The 21,784-nt window shown below is 44.3% G+C and overlaps 1 protein-coding gene across 1 annotated transcript in view; it reads left to right on the top strand.

Moving 5' to 3' along the window:
- Nucleotides 1-21,784, top strand: part of LOC124556532 (transcription factor 12) — a 732,435-nt gene that overhangs the window by 241,075 nt on the left and 469,576 nt on the right. Inside the window, exon 4 of the mRNA XM_047130486.1 lies at nt 4,392-4,417. Within this exon, the coding sequence (XP_046986442.1) occupies nt 4,392-4,417 (26 nt within the window). The remainder of the gene's footprint in view (nt 1-4,391; nt 4,418-21,784) is intronic.

Here is a 21,784-nt window from a genome sequence, read left to right as displayed (position 1 = left end):
CACAACTATTAAAAAACTGCACATTGTCATACATATTCACATAGAAAAATAAACATTTGATCACTGAACTAAAAATCTCAAAATTATTCTGCAAATGCCTGGCAAATGAAGTGAAGCACCTGGAGGGCATGGTCAGATGTCAATGTCCACCTACACACCACCGATAGGTATGCAAATTATTAGAGCTGCAATTCTTTTCAACAGACAGAATGACCATCAGAGTGCATTAGAGCTGTCTGTGTTGAGTGTTGTTACCAGACCTGGTAGGGTAAACAGGGTGATTTTTTTTCCACTGTGTACAAACTAGGGATTGATCGATGACAGGATTCGGAACAAAAAAGGTCTAATGAACTTACATTCGGAAATTCATGGTCTCCTTGCTAGAGACCATTTATTCATTTGTTACAGAGACTGCGGTCTAATACGCGCTGTTCAATGCAGCTACAGTTAGAGTATGCATGGTTCCTCATAGGTCATGCCCTAGCGCCCTTTCCTGCCACAGTAATTGGTAATGTTGTGTCCGGTTCACTTCTCTTGCTTACTCACCTTGTAGTGGATGTGATACAGCGTTGTAAACAGTGGTTCTGTATTCAAATCGAGAGCTTTCCTACATGGTGTGTACTTACGGATAGGCAGATGGCAGCGGGCAGCAAGGTTGTATCTGGAGACCTATCCCCACCGACAAAAACCACAGGATTCAATGTCTGCAACAGTGTTTCGCTGTTTGTCTGAGAAAGGGTCGTTTCAGGAAGCAGGAAATCATGAAGGACTTACCCGAAATGTCCGGACACCAGACTTGGAGGAAAATGTGATTAACACCGTGTAATGCGACCGCCGTGTCAGTACCAGGCAATTGGATCGCCACTGCAGGGTGAGCCAGACGATCGTGTGGAACATTCTCCATGACAATTATTACTACCCTTATGACTTACAGCGTGTTCAGGTCTCTCTAGCGACAGACTTTCCACATCGGGAGCAGTTTTGTCACTGGTTTCTTCAGCAGGCAACCACGATTCTGGGATTTGTGTCATTTATCCTATTCACATATGAGGCCACCTACTTGCAGAGTTGTATCTTCAACTTTTATGACAATCAGTGGGATAGTATGCAGAAACCCCACGGCATGGTGACAGCGAAACATCAGCACAGCCAGAATGTGTGGGCCGGGATAATTTGCGACCGTATTTTGGCTCAAAATGGCTCTGAGCGCTATGCGACTTAACTTCTGAGGTCATCAGTGGCCTAGAACTTTTAATTATACCTAACTAACCTAAGGACATCACACACATCCATGCCCGATGCAGGATTCGAACCTGCGACCGTAGCGGTCGCTCGGCTCCAGACTGTAGCGCCTAGAACCGCACGACCACTCCGGCCGGCCCGTATTTTGGGATCAATCTTCCTTCCACGTCGCTTAACAGACCTGAACTACCGGCGTTTCTTACGGGTGACTTTGCCTCCCCTGCTGGAAGAATTGCCATTGGTGGTTCAAAGGGTTATGTGGCTCCTATATGATGATGTTCCAGCCCTCCTCACCGTTAACGTCCGGACGCATCTAAATCGTGTCTTCCCTGGTCGATTGATCAGACGATGGGGTCCAGTTGCATGGCCTGCTCATTCACTGGATCTCAACCCGTGTGATTTCTGGTTACGGGGCCTTCTCAAACATATAGTGTATGCAGAGCCCATTCCAGATGTGGAGACACTGGAGCAGCATATTCGTGCTGCCTTTGACACTGTTCGGATGCAGCCTGGCCGATGTGAATGTGTGAGACAGAACATGCTACGGCGCGTACACGCATGCGTTGAAGCACGTGGAAACCATTTTCAACACATACTGTAACTGTGTCTGCATGGTACAGTGCGCATTAGACCGCAGTATCTGTAACAAAGTACGATTGAATAAATGGTCTCTAGCATGGAAACCACGCATTTCCGGACATAAGCTCATTAGACCTTTTTTGTTCCATATCCTCTCATCGATCAATCCATAGAGTTTGAACTTGGTGGAAAAAATCATCCTGTATAATGGACGTGAATAGCATCGGATGTTGCGTGACCACTGTGAAGGATACGGAGACGCCGTGTACTCGTAGGAGACAACGTTATCACCAGCTGGCAGTCTGAAAGAGGCCTCGTTGTGGGTCTGCATTTGCCCGACTGGTCGAATCGTGCAATATCCAGATTTCTGAGGCGTCGTAATGTGACAGTGGCCCGATGTTGGACTGCATGGCAACTTGCGAACAGACGTGCGTGTTAAGATTACGGTCGACCACCCGGACGATCGCGGTATTGTGCACCAGCACATCGTAACCCTTCAAATTTGCACCTGTTATCTGTGAACATATAATGGACTCCCTGAAACGTAGTGTGTTATTCCGCACAACTGGTTGGAGACGAGCTGCAGCCGGACTAGCGAATTACTGTTCCATGCGTAGGCTGCCGGTAACACCACATTACAAACAGATGTTTGGAGTGAGGCCGTGACCGTGATGCATGGACTGCTAATCGATGGTGTCACATAGTGTTCAACGATGAACTGCCGTTCTCCACTACCTCGGATGACCATCTGCCTAATATCGTGTAGGGCCCCCGCGAGCACGCAGAAGTGCCGCGGCATAATGTGGCATGGATTCGACTGATGTCTGAAGTAGTGCTGGAGGGAATTGACACATGAATCCTACAGGGCTGACTGCAAATCCGTAAGGGTACTAGGGGGTGAAGATCTCTTCTGAACACCACGTTGCAAGGCATCCCAGATATACTCAATAGTGTTCACGTCTGGGTAGTTTGGTGGCCAGCGGAAGTGTTTAAACTCAGAAGAGTGTTCCTGGAGCCATTCTGTAGCAATTCTGGACGTGTGGGGTGTCACATTGTCCTGCAGGAATTGCCCAAGTCCCTCGGAATGCACGATGCACAGGAATGGATGAAGGTTATGGGACTGGATGCTTACGTACGTGTCACCTGTCAGATTCGTATCTAGGCGTATCAGGGGTCCCATATCACTCCATCTGCACACATCCCACACCATTACAGCGCCTCCACCAGCTTGAAGAGTCCTCTGCTGACGTGTAGGCTCCATGGGTTCATGAGGTTGTCTCCATACCTTTACACGTCCATCCGCTCGATATAATTTGAAACGAGACTCTTCCGACCAGGCAACATGTTTGCAGTCATCAACAGTCCAGTGTCGGTGTTGACGGATCCATGCGAAGCGTAACGCTTTGTGTCGTGCAGTCATCAAAGGTACACGAGTGGGCCTTCGGCTCCGAAAGCCCGTATCCATGATGTTTCGTTGAATGATTCGCACGTTCAAAAATTCAAATGGCTCTGAGCGCTATGGGACTTAACTTCTTAGGTCATCAGTCCCCTAGAACTTAGAACTACTTCAACCTAACTAACCTAAGGACATCACACACATCCATGCCCGAGGCAGGATTCGAACCTGCGATCGTAGCGGTCGCGCGGTTCCAGACTGTAGCGCCTAGAACCGCTCGGTCACTCCGGCCGGCGATTCGCACGTTGACACTTGTTGATGGCCCAGCGTTGAAATCTGCAGCACTTTGCGGAATGGTTGCCTTCTGTCACGTTCAACGATTCTTTTCAGTCGTCGGTGGTCCCGTTCTTCAGGATCTTTTTCCGACCGCAGCGATGTCAGAGATTTGATGTTTTACCGGATTCCTGATATTCACGGTACACTCGTGAAATGGTCGTACGGGAAAATCCCCAGTTCATTGCTACCTTGGAGATGCTGTGTCCCATCGCTCGTGCGTCGACTGTAACACGACGTTCAAACTCACTTAAATTTTGATAACCTGTTATTGTAGCAGCAGTAACCGATGTTACAACTGCGCCAGACACTTGTTGTCTTATATAGGCATTGCGGACCGCAGCGCCGTTTTCTGTCTGTTTTTATATCTCTGTATTTGAATACACAAGCGTATACCAGTTTCTTTGGCGCTTGAGTGTATAGCATCGCAGTGAAGAACTGTCAAAAGTGAATTGTTAAAATCGTATTTTTACATTTCTTAACTACGAAAAGTTATATGATTACCAAGACACGACAGATAAAATTTACTATAGATGCAATATGGTTGTCACTTCCAACTAGACGTTAGTAGCAATGCAGCTGTAAACATAAAACAGCCACGATTTACTTAGAGATAATCTTGCCAATGTTATTTTGGCAGGTAATTTCATAGTGGCAATAAGCCGAAACAGGCCATTTTTGTAAAATACTTAGAGAAATATATTACCTAGTTTTGGAGAATTCATTTTCATTATGTCTTATATTGAAGTATACTATGGTGCTGGCCCAACGGAGCGTAAAATAGAGATGTTTTTGAAATTATATTTGCCAATAAGTTCCTAATATTCCATTTTTGTTACAGGTCCCACGGTGAAACGGCGGAAAGAGGTAAGTAGTTCAATTCGATTCACATTACTAATTTCGCCGTGGATACGCATGATCTAACTAAAAATCGTTGGCATTCGTCTTATTATCTCTGGGAGGCTAACAAGTTCTCCAATAACATCAGATGTGTTAAGTTTCCAAGGGGGTAGCATGTTCGTAATTATGAACCGGAGATTCAGTATACCACGTCGTTGGCCGACTAATTTCCCGCGACGGAGGTTTAGTTCCAAATCGTTCGCGGTTTGAGACTGCAAGCATCACATGGAGCTGAAAAAGAACTAATTCCCTTGCCAATATAAACAAAAGTGTTTAAAAGTCGAAGATGAAGTTTAATTTTAACTGAAAAAGCATGTGCCCAGAGAAGTGTGATAGGATAGCTGTTGTTTTCTGTATATGTAAACGATCTAAAAGATAGAATGAGCAGATTTGTTGATAACATTGTAGTGTACGGGAAAGTGTCATCGGTTATGGACCAGAGGAAGACACAGGATGACTTTGACAGAATTTCTATTTGCTTTCTTTAAATGTGTAAAAATGCAGATAAGTAGAAGAAAGATTCCCATAATGTTCGAAACAGTATTAGTAATATGTACTGCTTGACACAGTGAAGTCGGTGAAATATCTAGGCGTAATGTTGCGAAGTGACATGCAACGGAACTAACACGTGAGGTCGGTAGTGGGAAAGGCGGACGGTCGTCTTAGGTTCATTCGGAGATTTTTAGGAAAGTGCCACTCATCTGTAAGTGGGATCATGTATAGAACTCTAGGTCATCTCATTCTTGAGTACTGTGCGAGTGTGTGGGATCTCAACCAGGTCAGATTAAAGGAAGACATCGAAGCAATTCAGAGGTATGCTGCTAGATTTGTTACCGGTAGATTCGATAAATACGCGAATATTGCGGAAATATTCCGTGAAATCATATGGATATCCGTGGAGGTTAAAAGACGTTATTTTCGTGAAATGCCGGCCGTGGTGGCCAGGCGGTTAAAGGCGCTACAGTCTGGAACCGCGCGGCCGCTACGGTCGCAGGTTCGAATCCTGCCTCGAGCATGGATGTGTGTGATGTCCTTAGGTTAGTTAGGTTTAAGTAGTTCTAAGTTCTAGGGGACTGATGACCTTAGAAGTTAAGTCCCATAGTGCTCAGAGCCATTTGAACCATTTTTCGTGAAATACTATTGAGAACGTCGAAATTAGCGGCCGACTACAGAACGGTTCTACTGCCGGCAACGTACATTTCGTGTAAGGACCGCGAGCCAAGGTAAAAGAAATTAGTGCTCATATGCAGGCATATAAACAGTCCTTTTTCCCTCCCTCCGTTTGCGAGTGGAACAGGAAAGCTAATGACTAGTAGTGATAAAAGGTACCCTCCACCATGCACTGTGTGCTGGGCTCCGTAACAAGTATGTAGATTGATGTATAAAATTTTCTGAGTTTTGTACTGCGTCATAAAGTAAAAATTTATACCGGTGAAACCAACGTTTCGGCCACGGTTACAAGTCGTCTTCTTCTGGGTCTACTCATCAGTAGACTCTGGCCCGCGGAAGCCTAAGCAGCTATAAGTATGCAGATGTTCCTGAGTCTGTGTAAGTGGTCGAGAGAGTACGGGCACATTAACATGCAACGTTCCGAGCACAGCAATCGGGACGGAGATGAGTTAGACTGGGATCTGTACCGTTGCCACCGTAGATTTGTTCAGTATGACTCGTGAAAGCCTCATTACTACAGTAGCTTGTTACAGTCAATTTCGTGGACTATGGAAACACCTCTCTCACTCATTCGAAACGAACTAAAAGTTAGAGTATTTGTTGAGCAAAATTGACACGAAGCATATGTGAACAACGCAGAGATGCAGCACATCTATAATCTACAGGAGATACCTACACGTTAAATGTTAACATCGATAAGAAACATAAAATGTGACCATTTAAACTCCTGTCGAACGGAAACGATTACTGCAAGCAAGCAGTTACTATTGATAGCCGTCTGCAGAAAATAACAACTGCTTGCTTCTCTCATCTTTGGTGGAAACTGCCACTGAACCGTCTTATAAGGCGTGAGTCATCATACACTTCCATGATTTGTTACATATGCTTATGTAGTGTATTTGCTAATCTGCCAGTGTTGTCCTGTGATGCACAAAGTTGTTGAAACTTAGCTGATTCTGTGACTGGATCTTCCTACTTCGTTAAAACAAACCGAAGACGTCACTGAAATGCGTTGAGATACTATGTCGTACTTATCGCCTATTTCAGAAATATCTTGCATTTGGTCTGGTACCATGTGTTGTCCATTGAGCATGCCTGTGATAGAGTATGTCATGATTGATTACTGTAGTATATATATATATATATATATATATATATATATATATATATATATATATATAAGATCTCGTGATAGTGGCGTGCACGTATACAGTACCTTAATCAAATGTTGATGAGAACTGGTGATTCACGGAGATACTGCGTCATATGTATCACGCCGCTGAAGCAAGTTATGTGCGTGCCTTATCAGATTGCCGCTTGGATAGATAGATGATAGGTGACCCATTTCAAGAATTTGGTGATAAAGGAACCACTAGTCTTTTACTGACACGGTATTACTGCTTTCAGTAACAGTTTAAAAAGGCCAAGTAATTGATATTTCAGAAGGGAAGTAATGAAACTTGATAGGCGGATTTTGTCACTTAAAAATTTTAAAAAGCTATTTTTTACAGTTGCCGAAGGGGCAGATTCAGCCTTAACGAAGTGTCACTGCAGCCAACGGGTCGGTCATCTATAGAGTATCGTTCATAATCCCTGAAATAACCCTGGCGATATGTGAAATAGAATTGGCGTTCATCGCCGAGTACAAACTTAGCTTAGTATTGATTTAGTAATTGTTCTTTATGGGCGACAAGAAAACCAAATTGAGATGTGAGGTAAGGGCCCTTGCATTTGTGCCGGGGAGGGAGCAAATCCGAAATGAAAAGTCAGACCGTACATGCAGCGGTTAGACGCTCTTTAGGCATAATGTCAAGAGTTCTAGTCGTCATCCGTCCAGCTGTTTCTAAAATCAACACGTAAACAACATAATTTGTGCATCGGTACTGGCGTGTTATCATCAATATTTGTGGTGGAATATGCTGTATCGCCGACTCTGTTACATATGCTAGCTTGCTGTCAACCACAGAACTCCCCACAGAGGCCAGTGCAGATATTATAGGTATCATTGCCATCTGCGTAAACTTACGTAACGTCCAATATAAATTGCTCGTATTTCTAGTCAAGTAATTTCCTCGAAAATGGCACCACGTTTAGATTGAGTGTTACACGTCACGCCGATTCGACCAACTCATTCGCTGGAAACTCGAGAGCTTTATATTAGTTCAATTCGCCGAGGAGACATCGAGATCCCGTGTAACGTCGTTTCTTGACAACAGAAGCAGCGTACGACGATAATTGATTGTGATAAGCGAGTCAAGCTTATCGATGTCTCATTATTCTGCCATTACATCCATAAGATTCAGGCATAATTTCAGTTCTCATTCTGAACATTCAGTGACGTGCGGATGAAATACAGACGTCAAGAATTATAAAATCCCAATTGTACCAAACTGTTAAGCTACAAGTAGTGTCTCTGCCTTTTACCTTTAATGCAGTAAAAGTGACAAGTTTAGTAAGAAACCAGTGCACATAGTTTTGGTTGCATATCGTCGTCTTGCAAGTACATGCGCACTGTATGTTGAGAGGTGGCTGGACTTTGATTCCACGATCTAGCTACAGTGCTTAAACTGATGATCATGCCCGCAGACATTTAGATGGGTGGAAAATGTAGAACATGGGAAGAACGTGATGTGACTTTCACAATAGCGTACCTGTATGTTGCAGTCCGGTTGAAGTGTGTTTTTTGTGAAAGATGTCGAGCAACTCAGAGGCGTGCTGCTAGATTTGTTACCTTTAGGTTCGATCAGTACGCAGGGATTACGGAAATACTTCATGAACTCAAATGGGAATCCCTGGAGGGAAAACGAGGCTATTTTCGCGAAGCACTCTTGCGGAAATTTAGAGAACCGGCGTTTCAGGCCGACAGCAGATCGATTCTTATACCACCGACGTACAAGGACCACGAAGATAAGATGAGAGAAATTAGGGCTCGTACGGATGCTTATAGACAGTTATTTTTCCCTCGCTCTACTTGCGATTGAACAGGAAAGGAAATGACCAGTAGTGGTACGTGATATAGTGGTACATGATACCCTCCGCCATGCACCGTACGGTGACTTGCAGAGTATGTATGTAGATGTCGATGAAAGCTCAGGTTCGCTTTACCTGCCTTAATGCATTGTTCAGACTATGCAATCTAGTGGAGGAGACAGTGAATAGTCTGGTCTTGTTCATTAATTTTATATCCCGAAATATTGCGTATTATGATGCTATTCAAACCACAGTAACAACTTCGATCAGGTATTTTTCATGTTCAGTATGACAGTGCTCCTATTCTGAACTGGAAGCCACGGAGTGTGGAAACGACTTTTCGCAGCACCACGCTGCTAGTGCCTGAGAGGATGAACGATTGTTTGTTTTGCCCGAGCAGCATCTTACAACCCCGCCACATATCTTGAGTCAGGAAATGGACTAGTTTGCAGCAAGACGAGCATCCACACAAATACTGCGACGACGTTTGGAGCACTGTTAGCATGGCTACCACTGCGGCTTTCCTTTAAGCGGCAGCTGTGAGAGAGGCACGCTGTCAGTGGGGCACCCGTCGACGACACTGCACATAGGAGTGGCACCACGTCTTTTCGGGAGGGTCCCGGTTCTGCGTAGAGCCTCACAATGGACTTATACATGTTTCGAGGTTTTGTGAAGAATGAACGATGGACGAAGGCATTCATCACCATTATGCGGGCCCAGCACCTGACTCGGTCAAGTCCTGGATCTGTGTAGAGCGTCACAATGGTCTTATCCGTGTTTGGGGGGTTTCGTGAAGAATGGACGATGACAGAATGCATTCATCACCACCATGCGGCCCCACCACCTGGCTCGGACAGGTCCTGGTTTTGCGTAGAGCCTCACAATGGACTTGTCCGTGTTTGGAGGTTTTGTGAAGAATGAACGATGCCAGAATGCATTCATCACCACCATGCAGGCGTAGCACATGGCTCAGACGGATATCGGTTCACAGTGGACTTATCCATGTTTGGAGGTTTCGAGAAGAACGAACGATGCCAGAATGCATTCATCACCACCATACAGGCCCAGAACATGGCTTGGACGGGTTCCGGTTATTTGTAGAGCCTCACAGTAGACTTATCCGTGTTTCGAGGTTTTGTGAAGAATGAACGATGGCCGAAGGTATTCATCACCACTATGTGGGCCCTGCACCTCAGTCAAGTCCTGGATCTCTGTAGAGGGCACAATAGTCTTATCTGTGTTTGGGAGTTTCGTGAAGAATGAACAATGCCAGAATATATTCAGTACCACCATACTGGCCGCGCTCCTGGCTCGATTGTGTGTAGAGAGTCACGATGGTCTTATCTGTGTTTGGAGGTTTAGTGAAGAACGAACGATGCCAGAATGCATTCATCACCGCCATACAGGCCCAACGCCTGGTTCGGACGGCTCCCGGTTCTGCGTAGAGCCCCACAATGGATTTATCCGTGTTTAGAGGTTTCTTGAAGGACAAACGATGCCAGACTGCATTTATCACCACTATATGGGCCCAGCACCTGTCGCGATGGTATACGGTGCCACTGGGTACGCAATACGATCGCCTCTGGTTCACAAAACCAGTAATTTGGACAGCAGCCGTTACTCTTTTGACGTATTAAGGCTGTTGACGGTGCCCTATCTTCGAAGTCTCTTTCAATAGGATAACGCAAAGCTTTGGGTTGCCCGTGCTGTCCTATCCTACTTTGATGCAGAAAGTTTTTCCGTAGCCAACAGATTCTTCAGATCTCCCACCCATGGTCTGCCGACAGACTGGCACTCTATCACTCGCCAGCCAATATGATTGATAAATTGACCTACTCGTTGTGATGTTTGAAATTTTCCCGGCGTCCCTTCTACAGCTGTACTCACCTGAAGATGGCCAAAAGACTTTGTGCCGAAATATCGTGGCAAGATGTTACTGACTTACGGCAGTTCTCCTGTGTTTTTATGGAACATGACCTACTCGTATCTGCCATCCAGGCTCAGCTCGACTGCCAGAGGTGTCACATCTGTATGTTAAAATTTCCAGCCTGTATACCCTCAAATTGGCTACATACACTAACGGCGTAGTGCAGCAACCCGACGTGGTATGGACTCAACAAGTCTTTGGAAGTCCTCTGCAGAAATATCGATCCGAGCTGCCCCTATAGTCGTCCATGCGAAAGTGTTACGGTGCAGGATTTTGTGCACGAACTGACTTACGTCCCACAAACGTCGATGGAATTCGTGCCTGCTGATGTGGGTGGCCAAACCATTCGCTCGTGTCTACAGTGTTCTTCAAACCAATCGCGAACAACAGGGTATTTTCCTATGATAAAACTATGGTTCGGATTGTTCTTATTCTCATTGATTATAACATTTAAGTAGAATTTGTGGTCAATATTTTCACAAAATATCTGTTATTTTTGTGTAATTAAAGCTTAAAAATCATTAAATATCAAGATTTGGTTATATGATCGATAACACTTTGTTATTGGCTGTGCTTTGGCGACGTCACACGCTATGAGTAAGACGAAGCTATACGTGTGTTATAGGAGCGTTAGCCGAGTTTTCGAGGTTTTTACGTACATTTTCTGCAAACAGTTTAGCTATTTAATAATGGAGAAACGCAATTACAACTTTTAAGTAACAATAGAAAGAAAATTTCCGAACGCTGATTGAGGAAGCCTTGCGAAAGTTGATGTCTTTATGCCCCACCCATTTAGAGAGGCGATTTGTGCAACGACGGATATTTTGTTCCCTGCTCCCTGCAACATCATTAAAATCGCTCAAAACTAAGGAACTGTAGGACTTTCGCAAATGGATCCGTATATTATAACTAGATTGTCGACTAACAGTCATGAGCTACGACCCAAAGCACAATAAAACTATTCTTGGCAGAATTTAGTGCTGATTTCCTCTATAGAAGACACTCAACAGAGATACAGCAGACGTTAGGTGGCGCAACGGGTAACGCATCCGCCTGCAGATAATGAAGTCACGTGTTCGACTCCTGGAAGCGTAATACACTACTGGCCTTTAAATTGCTACACCACGAAGATGACGTGCTACAGACGTGAAATTTAACCGACAAGGAAGATGATGCTGTGATATGCAAATGATTAGTTTTTCAGAGCATTCACACAAGGTTGGCGCGGGTGGCGACACCTAGAGCGTGCTGACATGAGGAAAGCAGTTCACCGGCGTTGCCTGGTGAAACGTTGTTGTAACGCCTCGTGTAAGGAGGGGAAATGCGTACCATCACGTTTCCGACTTTGATAAAGGTCGGATTGTAGCCTATCGCGATTACGGTTTTTCGTATCGCGACATTGCTGCTCGCGTTGGTCGAGATCCAATGACTGTTACCAGAATATGAAGTCGGTGGGTTCAGGAGGGTAATACGGAACGCCGTGCTGCATCCCAACGGCCTCGTATCCCTAGCAGTCGAGATGACAGGCATCTTATCCGCATGGCTGTAACGGATCGTGCAGCCACGTCTCGATCCATGAGCCAACAGATTGGGACGTTTGCAAGACAACAACCATCTGCACGAACAATTCGGCAACGTTTGCAGCAGCATGGACTATCAGCTCGGAGATCATGGCTGCGGTTACCCTTGATGCTGCATCACAGACAGGAGCGCTTGCGATGGTGTACTCAACGACGAACTTGGGTGCACGAATGGCAAAACGTCGTTTTTTCGGATGAATCCAGGTTCTGTTTACAGCATCATGATGGTCGCATTCGTGTTTGGCGACATCGCGGTGAACGCACATTGGAAGCGTGTATTTGTCATCACCATACTGGCGTATCACCCGGCGTGATGGTATGGGGTGCCATTGGTTACATGTCACGGTCACCTCTTGTTCGCATTGACGGCACTTTGAACAGTGGACGTTACATTTCAGATGTGTTACGACCCGTGGCTCTACCTTTCAATCGATCCCTGCGAAATCCTACATATCAGCCGGATAATGCACGACCGCATGTTGCAGGTCCTGTACGGGCCTTTCTGGATACAGAAAATGTTCGACTGCTGCCCTGGCCAGCACATTCTCCAGATCTCTCACCAATTGAAAACGTCTGGTCAATGGTAGCCGAGCAACTGGCTCGTCACAATACGCCAGTTACTACTCTTGATGAGCTGTGGTACCGTGTTGAAGCTGCGTGGGCAGCTGTACCTGTACACGCCATCTAAGCTCTGTTTGACTCAATGCCCAGGCGTATCAAGGCCGTTATTACGGCCAGAGGTGGTTGTTATGGGTACTGATTTCTCAGGATCTGTGCACCCAAATTCCGTGAGAATGTAAAAATGGTTCAAATGGCTCTGAGCACTATGGGACTCAACTGCTGAGGTCATTAGTCCCCTAGAACTTAGAACTAGTTAAACCTAACTAACCTAAGGACATCACAAACATCCATGCCCGAGGCAGGATTCGAACCTGCGACCATAGCGGTCTTGCGGTTCCAGACTGCAGCGCCTTTAACCGCACGGCCACGTGAGAATGTAATCACATGTCAGTTCTAGTATAATATATTTGTCCAATGAATACCCGTTTATCATCTGCATTTCTTCTTCGTGTAGCAATTTTAATGGCCAGTAGTTTTACACAAAGTCAAAAATAGCGCAGGAAGAACTGATTGTAACAGTTAGTTCGATTGTGGGGTGTATTATATATAGCTCCACATTAATCTTAGCCTGAGAAATGGACAAGTAAGGTTAAATGAATTTACTTTGCGAACAAACAATTCACTTTTTGGAGAACATTGATAGTGGCGAAGAGACCACCTTACGCCCACAGTACAACGAGGTGTAGGTCGGCGAGGTTATACGGAGAGATACAAACCGTGTACAACACCCAGGTGACACAAACGTAAGAGCTGCTGTATTTGCGAGTGTAAACTAAAGTCATTGTATCAAGCAGACTTACTTCCTCTTTATGTAAGATGGTGAAACTGCAAAAGTGTAAAGAATGAGGATCCTAGCTGGACGTCACGAAGATAAAAAACAGTTTCTAATAAAGTAAAAAGTGTGCGATCACATAAACTAGAAACTATTTTTTTGAACGTGATGTGGAGATTCGTACCAGCGATATACGGACATCCATCTTGTAAAATTCGACGGTTTGCCGCTGTAACAACTGAGCTACCAATCAGTTGAGATGTAGTTGGGTAAACCGACAATTTTCACTAGGAGTTTAATTTCGTTGAATGACGCTATCCTTCGATGTGACAGTGGGAGAGCATGTCTCGGAAGTAAGTTAGTTGTCAAATTCACACTGCAACACATTTGTAAGTAAGTTACTGAACTTTTGCGTCGACGTGTGGCAATTTACCGGTACAGTGCAAGCACTTAATAACAACTTTTCAGGTTTTTTTATAGATTTATTTATACAGTATGGTACTACACACGATTTGTAACCCATTTTTCGAAACGTCAATTCCAAAACAAGACATCACTGAAATTAGCGTTACGACAGTAGGACAGCAAACTAGCCAGTGACGTCACAGGCATTACGTGACTCGAATGGAGCGTTTTAGCGGGCTTTCAGAGAATTTGAATTTCATTTCTGTTTTTATTAAAGAACACTGAAATAAAAAAAAGCGCGTTGGAAGCACAAAATGACATAAGTAATCATTTAAGACAGTTTCCAGAAAACAGTCAAATAACCTACGACGTCATCCATAAAAAATCTGTCGTTGTTTGGGAGCATGAAGTCTATGAGTGGCTGCAAATGGTCTCCGAGTAGCTGAACATAACCATTTCGTCAATAATCGGTTCAGTTGGACCAAAGGCATGTAAACACAGCCCACACCATTATGGAGTCACCACCAGCTTGCACAGGGCCTTGCTGGCAATTAGGGTCTATGGCTTCGTGGAGTCTGCGCCACATTCGAACCCCGCCACGAGCTCTTACCAACCGAAATGAGGACTCATCTCACCAAACCACGTTTTCCAGTCGTCAAGCGTCCAACCGATATGGTCACGAGACTAGGAGAGGCGCTGCAGGCGATTTAGGAAAGTCACTCGCACCGATCGTCTACAACCATAGCCCAATAACGTCAAAATTCGCCGCACTGTCTTAACGGAAACGTTCGTCGTACGTCTCACGTTGATATCTGCGGTTATTTCACGCAGTGTTGCTTGTCTGTTAACACTGACAACTCTATGCAAACGCTGCTGCTTTCGGTCGTTAAGTGAAGGACGTCGGAAACTGCGTTGTCCGTGATGAGAGGTAATGCCTGGAATGTGGGATTCTCGTCACAATATTGACACTGTGGATCTCGGATTCTGGCTTCCCGAACGATTTCCGAAATGGAATGTACCATGCATCTGGCTCCAACTATCATTCCCCGTTCAAAGTTTGTTAATTCACGTCGTTCTGCATAATCACGTGGGAAACCTTTTCACATGAAGCACCTGAGTACAAATGACAGCTCTGCCAATGCACTGTCCTCTTATACCTTGTGTACGCGATAGTAGTGCCATCTGTATATGTGCATATCGTTATCCGGTGACGGGTTGTCTCAGTATATTTAGTGACGCTTAAACATCTAAACTGTCTTTAAAGGCTTTCAAAAAGCACATTGTAGTTGCAGATAATAAACTGCGCCAACTAATTGCTGTAGCAATGTCTCATCGTCACAGCGTCACCTTAACTTAAAGTAACAAAGAATTTTGTACACATCGTATGTCTATGAATCACCGTTCTTCGCTTAGTAAATTCTCTTATATTAGTTCTTGGCATATTTTGGATCGTAAATGTGTGAAAAACCAGACATGTGGCAAAACTTTTATGGAAAGTCTCCGAAGTTCTGTATGCCAACGTTTCGATTTTCTGTAACAACGGTCATTTGCCCACCATGTGGACTCAATACGGATATAGGCTATCATCCTGTCTCAAAAAGCTGTAGGACTTCTCACTGAGCTATATTAACAGATGGCACCGTGAGGCATAATTGATATTTGAAAAACCAACCTAAAAACTGCTACAGTTCCCCTCTTCTGGGGTTAGGGGAGATTTGGAAGGATGGAGGGATCATGATCAAACATAAAAACCGAGATTTTAGGTGATTTTGCTGTCGGAAAGTTGAGTAAAAGTTGAGCAAGTTTTAAGCTTTATCTCTGAAGTGAAGAAGATGTTTCTGGAATCTGAAGTTTAGTCATGCATGATCTTCGTTAGAGCTTTTTTTTTAAAAGACATGTAGAACAGTAATGTCCCTCCCTGTACTGAAGTGAGGATGTGTAAAATAACAAATCAGTTCGTCGATGTGTTTTGTGCACAAGTGAATACGACGGTCACACAGTCGAAACCTCGCCATAAGGCCGTGTATGTCGATGAGTCTTCGCACAAATTTTCGAAGAATACATTTTTCTGTATACCACAGAAGTGTACAACATTCACTTACATTTTCTGATGGGCAGTACATTTGCGGATATGTCAGAGAATTGTAAGATTTGACAAGCGTTCAATTTTACTGTGTTCATGGCATGTCGAGCAAGTCCCGAAGCCTGTTATTGCTGATAGTGCTGTTGCTTCCACCATCGTCAAGCCCCATTTGCTAAATTATCGGTCTTGTGGTCCGGGTAATTAGCAAAGCAATTAGTCCATGGGCAGCAAGGCTTTGATCACCTTGATACTACCTATGATAATCATGACAGTGGAGGTGTTGATAATGCAGATGTTGGACGGACGTCAAATAAATTACTAATATCCTAAAATAACCTGAAGATGCAGTAGCTAAACAATCACAACTGTCTGTAATGTCAATCTGAATGTGAGCATAGCTCAGTTTTGATTTTAAAAGAACCCTGGCATTTGCTTGTAACAAATGAAGAAAGCGACATGAAGATATGCAGAATAATGACGACATTGGAAGGCTACATCTGCCAAATAGAGTTCTGTGCTTTACTTTTGCTGCAACTCGTTCGAAATACATCACCAATATTTACAGCTACTTATCTAACTCACGATCAATGCCTTTAACACTTTCTGATGACTATCATATTTTAAAAAATCCTTTCACTTAAGCCACTTTGGCGAGAAAGCTGTTTTCAGATTCGTAAAGGAACGCACAACATTAGGAAGACTAAAAGATAACTTTATTGTTATGCTAGAGATTATTTCGTGCATGCACGGTGCAGCTAGCTCAGAGCTTCGATATCCAGCGAAACTATTCCTTCTCGAAGTCAGAAAACAAGTATATGAAACTGCGAAAATTACACATTTACTTGTTTTCTCCAGTTTAATCTGGCCAGGTTGTTTCTTTTATCTGAACAGATACTTTGGAGTAGATATTTACTCTACCTGACGAAGGGTATTCGTGATTGTAAGCAAATGTTGTAGTCACTTGACAAAGTTGAAGTCCTTAAGCAGCCTGTTTCCTCTTCCTTTCGGATTGAATCTCGGTTTTTTTGGGTAGCTTTTATGTGTCTCAATCTGTTCGCATATTGTTTTCTCTGAACTTTGTATTTATTTCTTCAGTGGCAGCACTTACATTCACCGGTCATCATTACGAATGCTAACTGGAGCTCTTCCTCCGCATCCTTTCACAACTCGTCAACAATTTAATCTTCGTTTAAATATATCCCCTTCTAAATTGTTTTCAAGCTCAATTTTAGGAGGGACAAGGATAATACATCATGTTATGCACTATAGAATTATAATCGATGGTATTTATTTACCATTACTGCTTTTATTAAAAATGGTTCAAATGGCTCGAGGCACTATGTGACTTAACATCTGAGGTCATCAGTCCCCTAGACTTAGAACTACTTAAACCTAACTAACCTAAGGACATCACACACATCCATGCCCGAGGCAGGATTAGAAACTGCGACCGTAGCAGTCGCACGGTTCTGGACTGAGCGCCTAGAACCGCTCGTCCACCGCGGCGGGCTGCTTTTATCAAAACTGACTCAAACCTACTAGAGGTTATGTACAATTACCATTGACAAAGGTTGCAATATTTACTAATCAGAACTATGATGCCACGGCTCTCTAAACGTTTATAGACTGATTTCCTGTAATAAACTGTTTAATAACACTAAAATTACTAAAAATATGCGATGTGAAAACACTTATACACACAACACAGCCAAAAGACAAACAAACTGAGCATACCCATATTAGAAATGAAGGAAAGAAGGAAGAAGGCGTTTTGACGATTTTATTGCGAAGTACAACTGAAACAGCGTATTTTTTTCGTAATTCACAGTGAAAACTACTCTAATGTTTATACATATATCACAACTAAATGTTATGACAGAGTTGAAACATACAGAGTCGATGTCTCGAAAGTAAACTCTTTGATGAAATTAGTTTATCATTTATCGAACACACACACACACACACACACAGGCTGCTTACCGCAAGATGAAAGTGTAATTCAGATCTCTAAGAAAATTATGGGAAAATAGAATTGTATTATTTCTCGAAATATGAAAGATTTTACACACTTTTCAAGTTCTGTGGACCCTCAAATCAAATATTTCTACATCTAAACGGTCTTGATTATTTGTTGAAATACACAAAACTCGCTTATTAGCACTACTTAAATAATTTATAGGTTAATAGATGTCTGTAGTTTGATCTTTGTACGTAACATTACATTTGTCTAAATACATAAAACGTTATGGCGAAAAACACACACTTGAGCACGACTGCAGATCTAAATTACAACTTCAAATGCACAATGAATTACAAATTAAATATTTCAAAAATGGCTCTGAACACTATGGGACTTAACATCTGAGGTCATCAGTCCCCTAGAACTTAGAACTACTTAAACCTAACTAACCTAAGGACATCACACACATCCATGTCTGAGGCAGAATTCGAACCTGCGACCGTAGCGGTCGCACGGTTCCAGACTGAAGCGCCTAGAACCGCTCGGCCACCAGCGGCCGGCTAAATATTTCCGCTCTTAAATTCTCTCCATAATTTTTGTTAAAATACACGTAGTTCGCTTATTGGCAACATTAAATTCAACCCCAGATCTAAGTTGCAGCCTAAAGTACACCGAGAATTAGCAAAGTGAGCAATGACAACATCACAAAAAGCAGTTCTCCGTTCAACTTGGAATGCATTCTTCACTCTCGAAAGCGTATGGGAAAAGTGAATGGCTAGCTCTTTCTCTGCGAGCTCTGATGTGTCTTTTTTCGATGGTCATTTCTCTCTGTGTAGATGGAAGTCAACAAGATCTTCTCAGTATTCTCCCAATAAAATGCAGTCTCTGATTCGCCACAGCATTTTCTGCATGGTAGTTCCGATTTAAGTTGTTTGTAATTGCAGTCCCTAGCTATTTAGCTGGAAACCTGAAACCAACAGTGCGCGGTCTTTGAGTTGCTGAGACACAATTTGGCGCATTTAACTGTCCTTTAAATCAGTCAAATAAAGATGAAAAGCAGAACTGTTTATGAACATACATGTTACCTTTTCTTTTTTTAAATTTTTTATTCGAGTCAGAAGTGAAAAAAGAAGAGTGTGTGGCGATTAGTTACTAGTGTGGAATGTAATTTCCGGCGGCGGTGGCGGCGGCGGCGGGCAGGCGCGTCGAGCGGATGCAGCGAGAGAGGTTGGCGCCGTCGCGGGCGCCGCTTTCTGCGGCCTTCCTGTTGCATCACGTGAGAACAGCCCCTCCCAGCTAAGCGCACCTGTCACCGCCGTGCAAAATTAGGCCGCCTTGTTCCCACTAGCAAAAGTCGTCGCCGACGCCATCCGCTGGCCTCGTACTCACAGCTGTGTACTGCCGAGGATCCACGGTTGCTTTTCAACCTAAATACGAGGCCTAGTCATTCACTTTTAACTATAATTTCTGGTTTATTACGGGTATTTCAATTCCAATCGTGCAACTGCTAGATGAACCGTATTTATATTCCCATCTACGTGTCGCTTTATTGAGAGGAAACATTTTCGGCGGTGCATTTTGTCTCCGATTTTCGCTTACATAAGGAAATGTCGTCTATCATTACATTTTTGAGGTATTACTTCGTTGTGCAATTACGTTTTATGCCGACCCGTACTTTTTATTAAACACGCATCAAAAAAAGTTTTGCATCACCCCGGTTCCCAGAACTCCTGAAGATAGACGTTGACTGGGGTTGCTGTATCACAGACGCAGTCCCTTGACTCTTCAGAGATGTCACTAAACCCGGCCAAAGATGTAAACAACCATGCATGAGCAGCGCCTGTTAGACGGAGGGGGTCTGACAGCCCATCCGTCCCAGTCATTACACCAGGAAGGAGGTACACGGCTCGTGTTGTCTGTAGTTCAACAATGCCTAGACGGTCAATACCGCGGTTCGATGGCGTCCAGGAAGGACTCTGAACAAACGAAGTGTCTAGGCGTCTCGGAGTGAACCAAAGCGATGTTGTTCGGACATGGAGGAGATACAGAGAGACTGGAACTGTCGATGACATGTCTCGCTCAGGCCGCCCAAGGGTGACCGCTACCTACGGATTAGCATCCCTGACAGCAACGCCACCATGTTGAATAATGCTTTTCGTACAGCCACAGGACGTCGTGTTACGATGCAAACTGTGCGCAATAAAAATGGTTCAAATGGCTCTGAGCACTATGGGACTTAACTTCTGAGGTCATCAGTCCCCGATAACTTAGAACTATTTAAACCTAACTAACCTAAGGACATCACACACAACCATGCCCGAGGCAGGATTCAAACCTGCGACCGTAGCGGTCGCGCGGTTCCAGACTGTAGCGCCTAGAACCGCTCGGCCACTCCGGCCGACTCTGCACAATAGGCCGCATGATGTGCAACTTCACTCCCGACGTCCATGGCGAGGTCCATGTTTGCAACCACGACACCATTCAGCTCGGTACAGATGAGCCCAGCATCATGCCGAATGGACCGTTCAGGATTGGCATAACGTTCTCTTCAGCGATGAGTGTCTCATATGCCTTCAACTATAAAATCGTCGGAGACGTGTTTGGAGGCAACCAGGTCAGGCCGAACGCCTTAGACACGCTGTCCAGCGAGTGCAGCAAGGTGGAGGCTCCTTGCTGTTTTGGGGTGACATTATGTGGGGCCGACGTACCCCGCTGGTAGTCATGGAAGGTGCCGTAACGGCTATGCGATACGTTAATGCCATCCTTCGACCGATAGTGCAACCATATGGGCGGCATATTGGCGAGGCATTGGTCTTCATGGACGACAATTCGCGCCCCCATCGTGCACACCTTGTGGATGACTTCTTTCAGGATAACGACATCGTTCGAATAGAGTGGCCAGCATGTTCTCCAGACATGAAACCTGTCGAACATGCCTGGGATGGATTGAAAAGGGCTGTTTATGGACGACGTGATCCACCAACCACTCTGAGGGATCTACTCCGAATCGTCGTTGAGGAGTGGGACAATCTGGTCCAACAGTGCCTTGAACTTGTGGATAGTATGCCACGACGAATACAGGCATGCATCAATGCAAGAGGACGTGCAACTGGATATTAGAGGAACCGGTGTGTACAGCAATCAGGACCACCACCTCTGAAGGTCTCGCTGTATGGTGGTACAACATGCAATGTGTGGTTTTCATGATCAATAGAAAGGGCTAAATGATGTTTATGTTGATCTGTATTCCAATTTTCTGTACAGGTTCCGGAACTCTCGGAACGGAGGTGATGCTAAACTATTTTGATGTGTGTATTTCATTCGTGCAGCACCAAACTTTTCTTGATGTGAAGTACACAGACGGAAAAAATCACAACATCATAAAATAATTAATGTAGAGTAATGAAATTTCGGTATACATTCGTGTAGGTAACATATTTAAGTGATTAACATTGTAAGATCTCACGTTAATGTAAGCGCGTGACAAGCCATTGCAAGTGTGAAATGCTGTTACATTAACAACCGGTGTAATCTCCAGAATGTTGAATGCAAGCATTTAAACGAGTATGCATTGTGTTGTACAGGTGCCGGATGTCAGTTTGTGGACTGGAGTTCCATGCACTTGGTTGGCCAATACAGGGACTGTTAATGCCGTTTGTGGATGACACTGGAGTTACCGCCCGACTGTGTCCCATATGTGCTCGATTGGTGACAGATCTGGTGGTCGAACACGCCAAGGCAACATTTCGAGACTCTGTAGAGCATTTTGGGTTACAACAGCGTCACCTGGGCGAGCGTTATCCGTTGGAAAACACCCCGTGGAATGCTGTTCATGAATGGCAGCAC

Source organism: Schistocerca americana, chromosome X, assembly GCF_021461395.2.
Source record: "Schistocerca americana isolate TAMUIC-IGC-003095 chromosome X, iqSchAmer2.1, whole genome shotgun sequence".
NCBI classification, from domain to species: Eukaryota; Metazoa; Arthropoda; class Insecta; order Orthoptera; family Acrididae; genus Schistocerca; species Schistocerca americana.
This window is presented reverse-complemented; position numbering and strand designations above follow the sequence as displayed.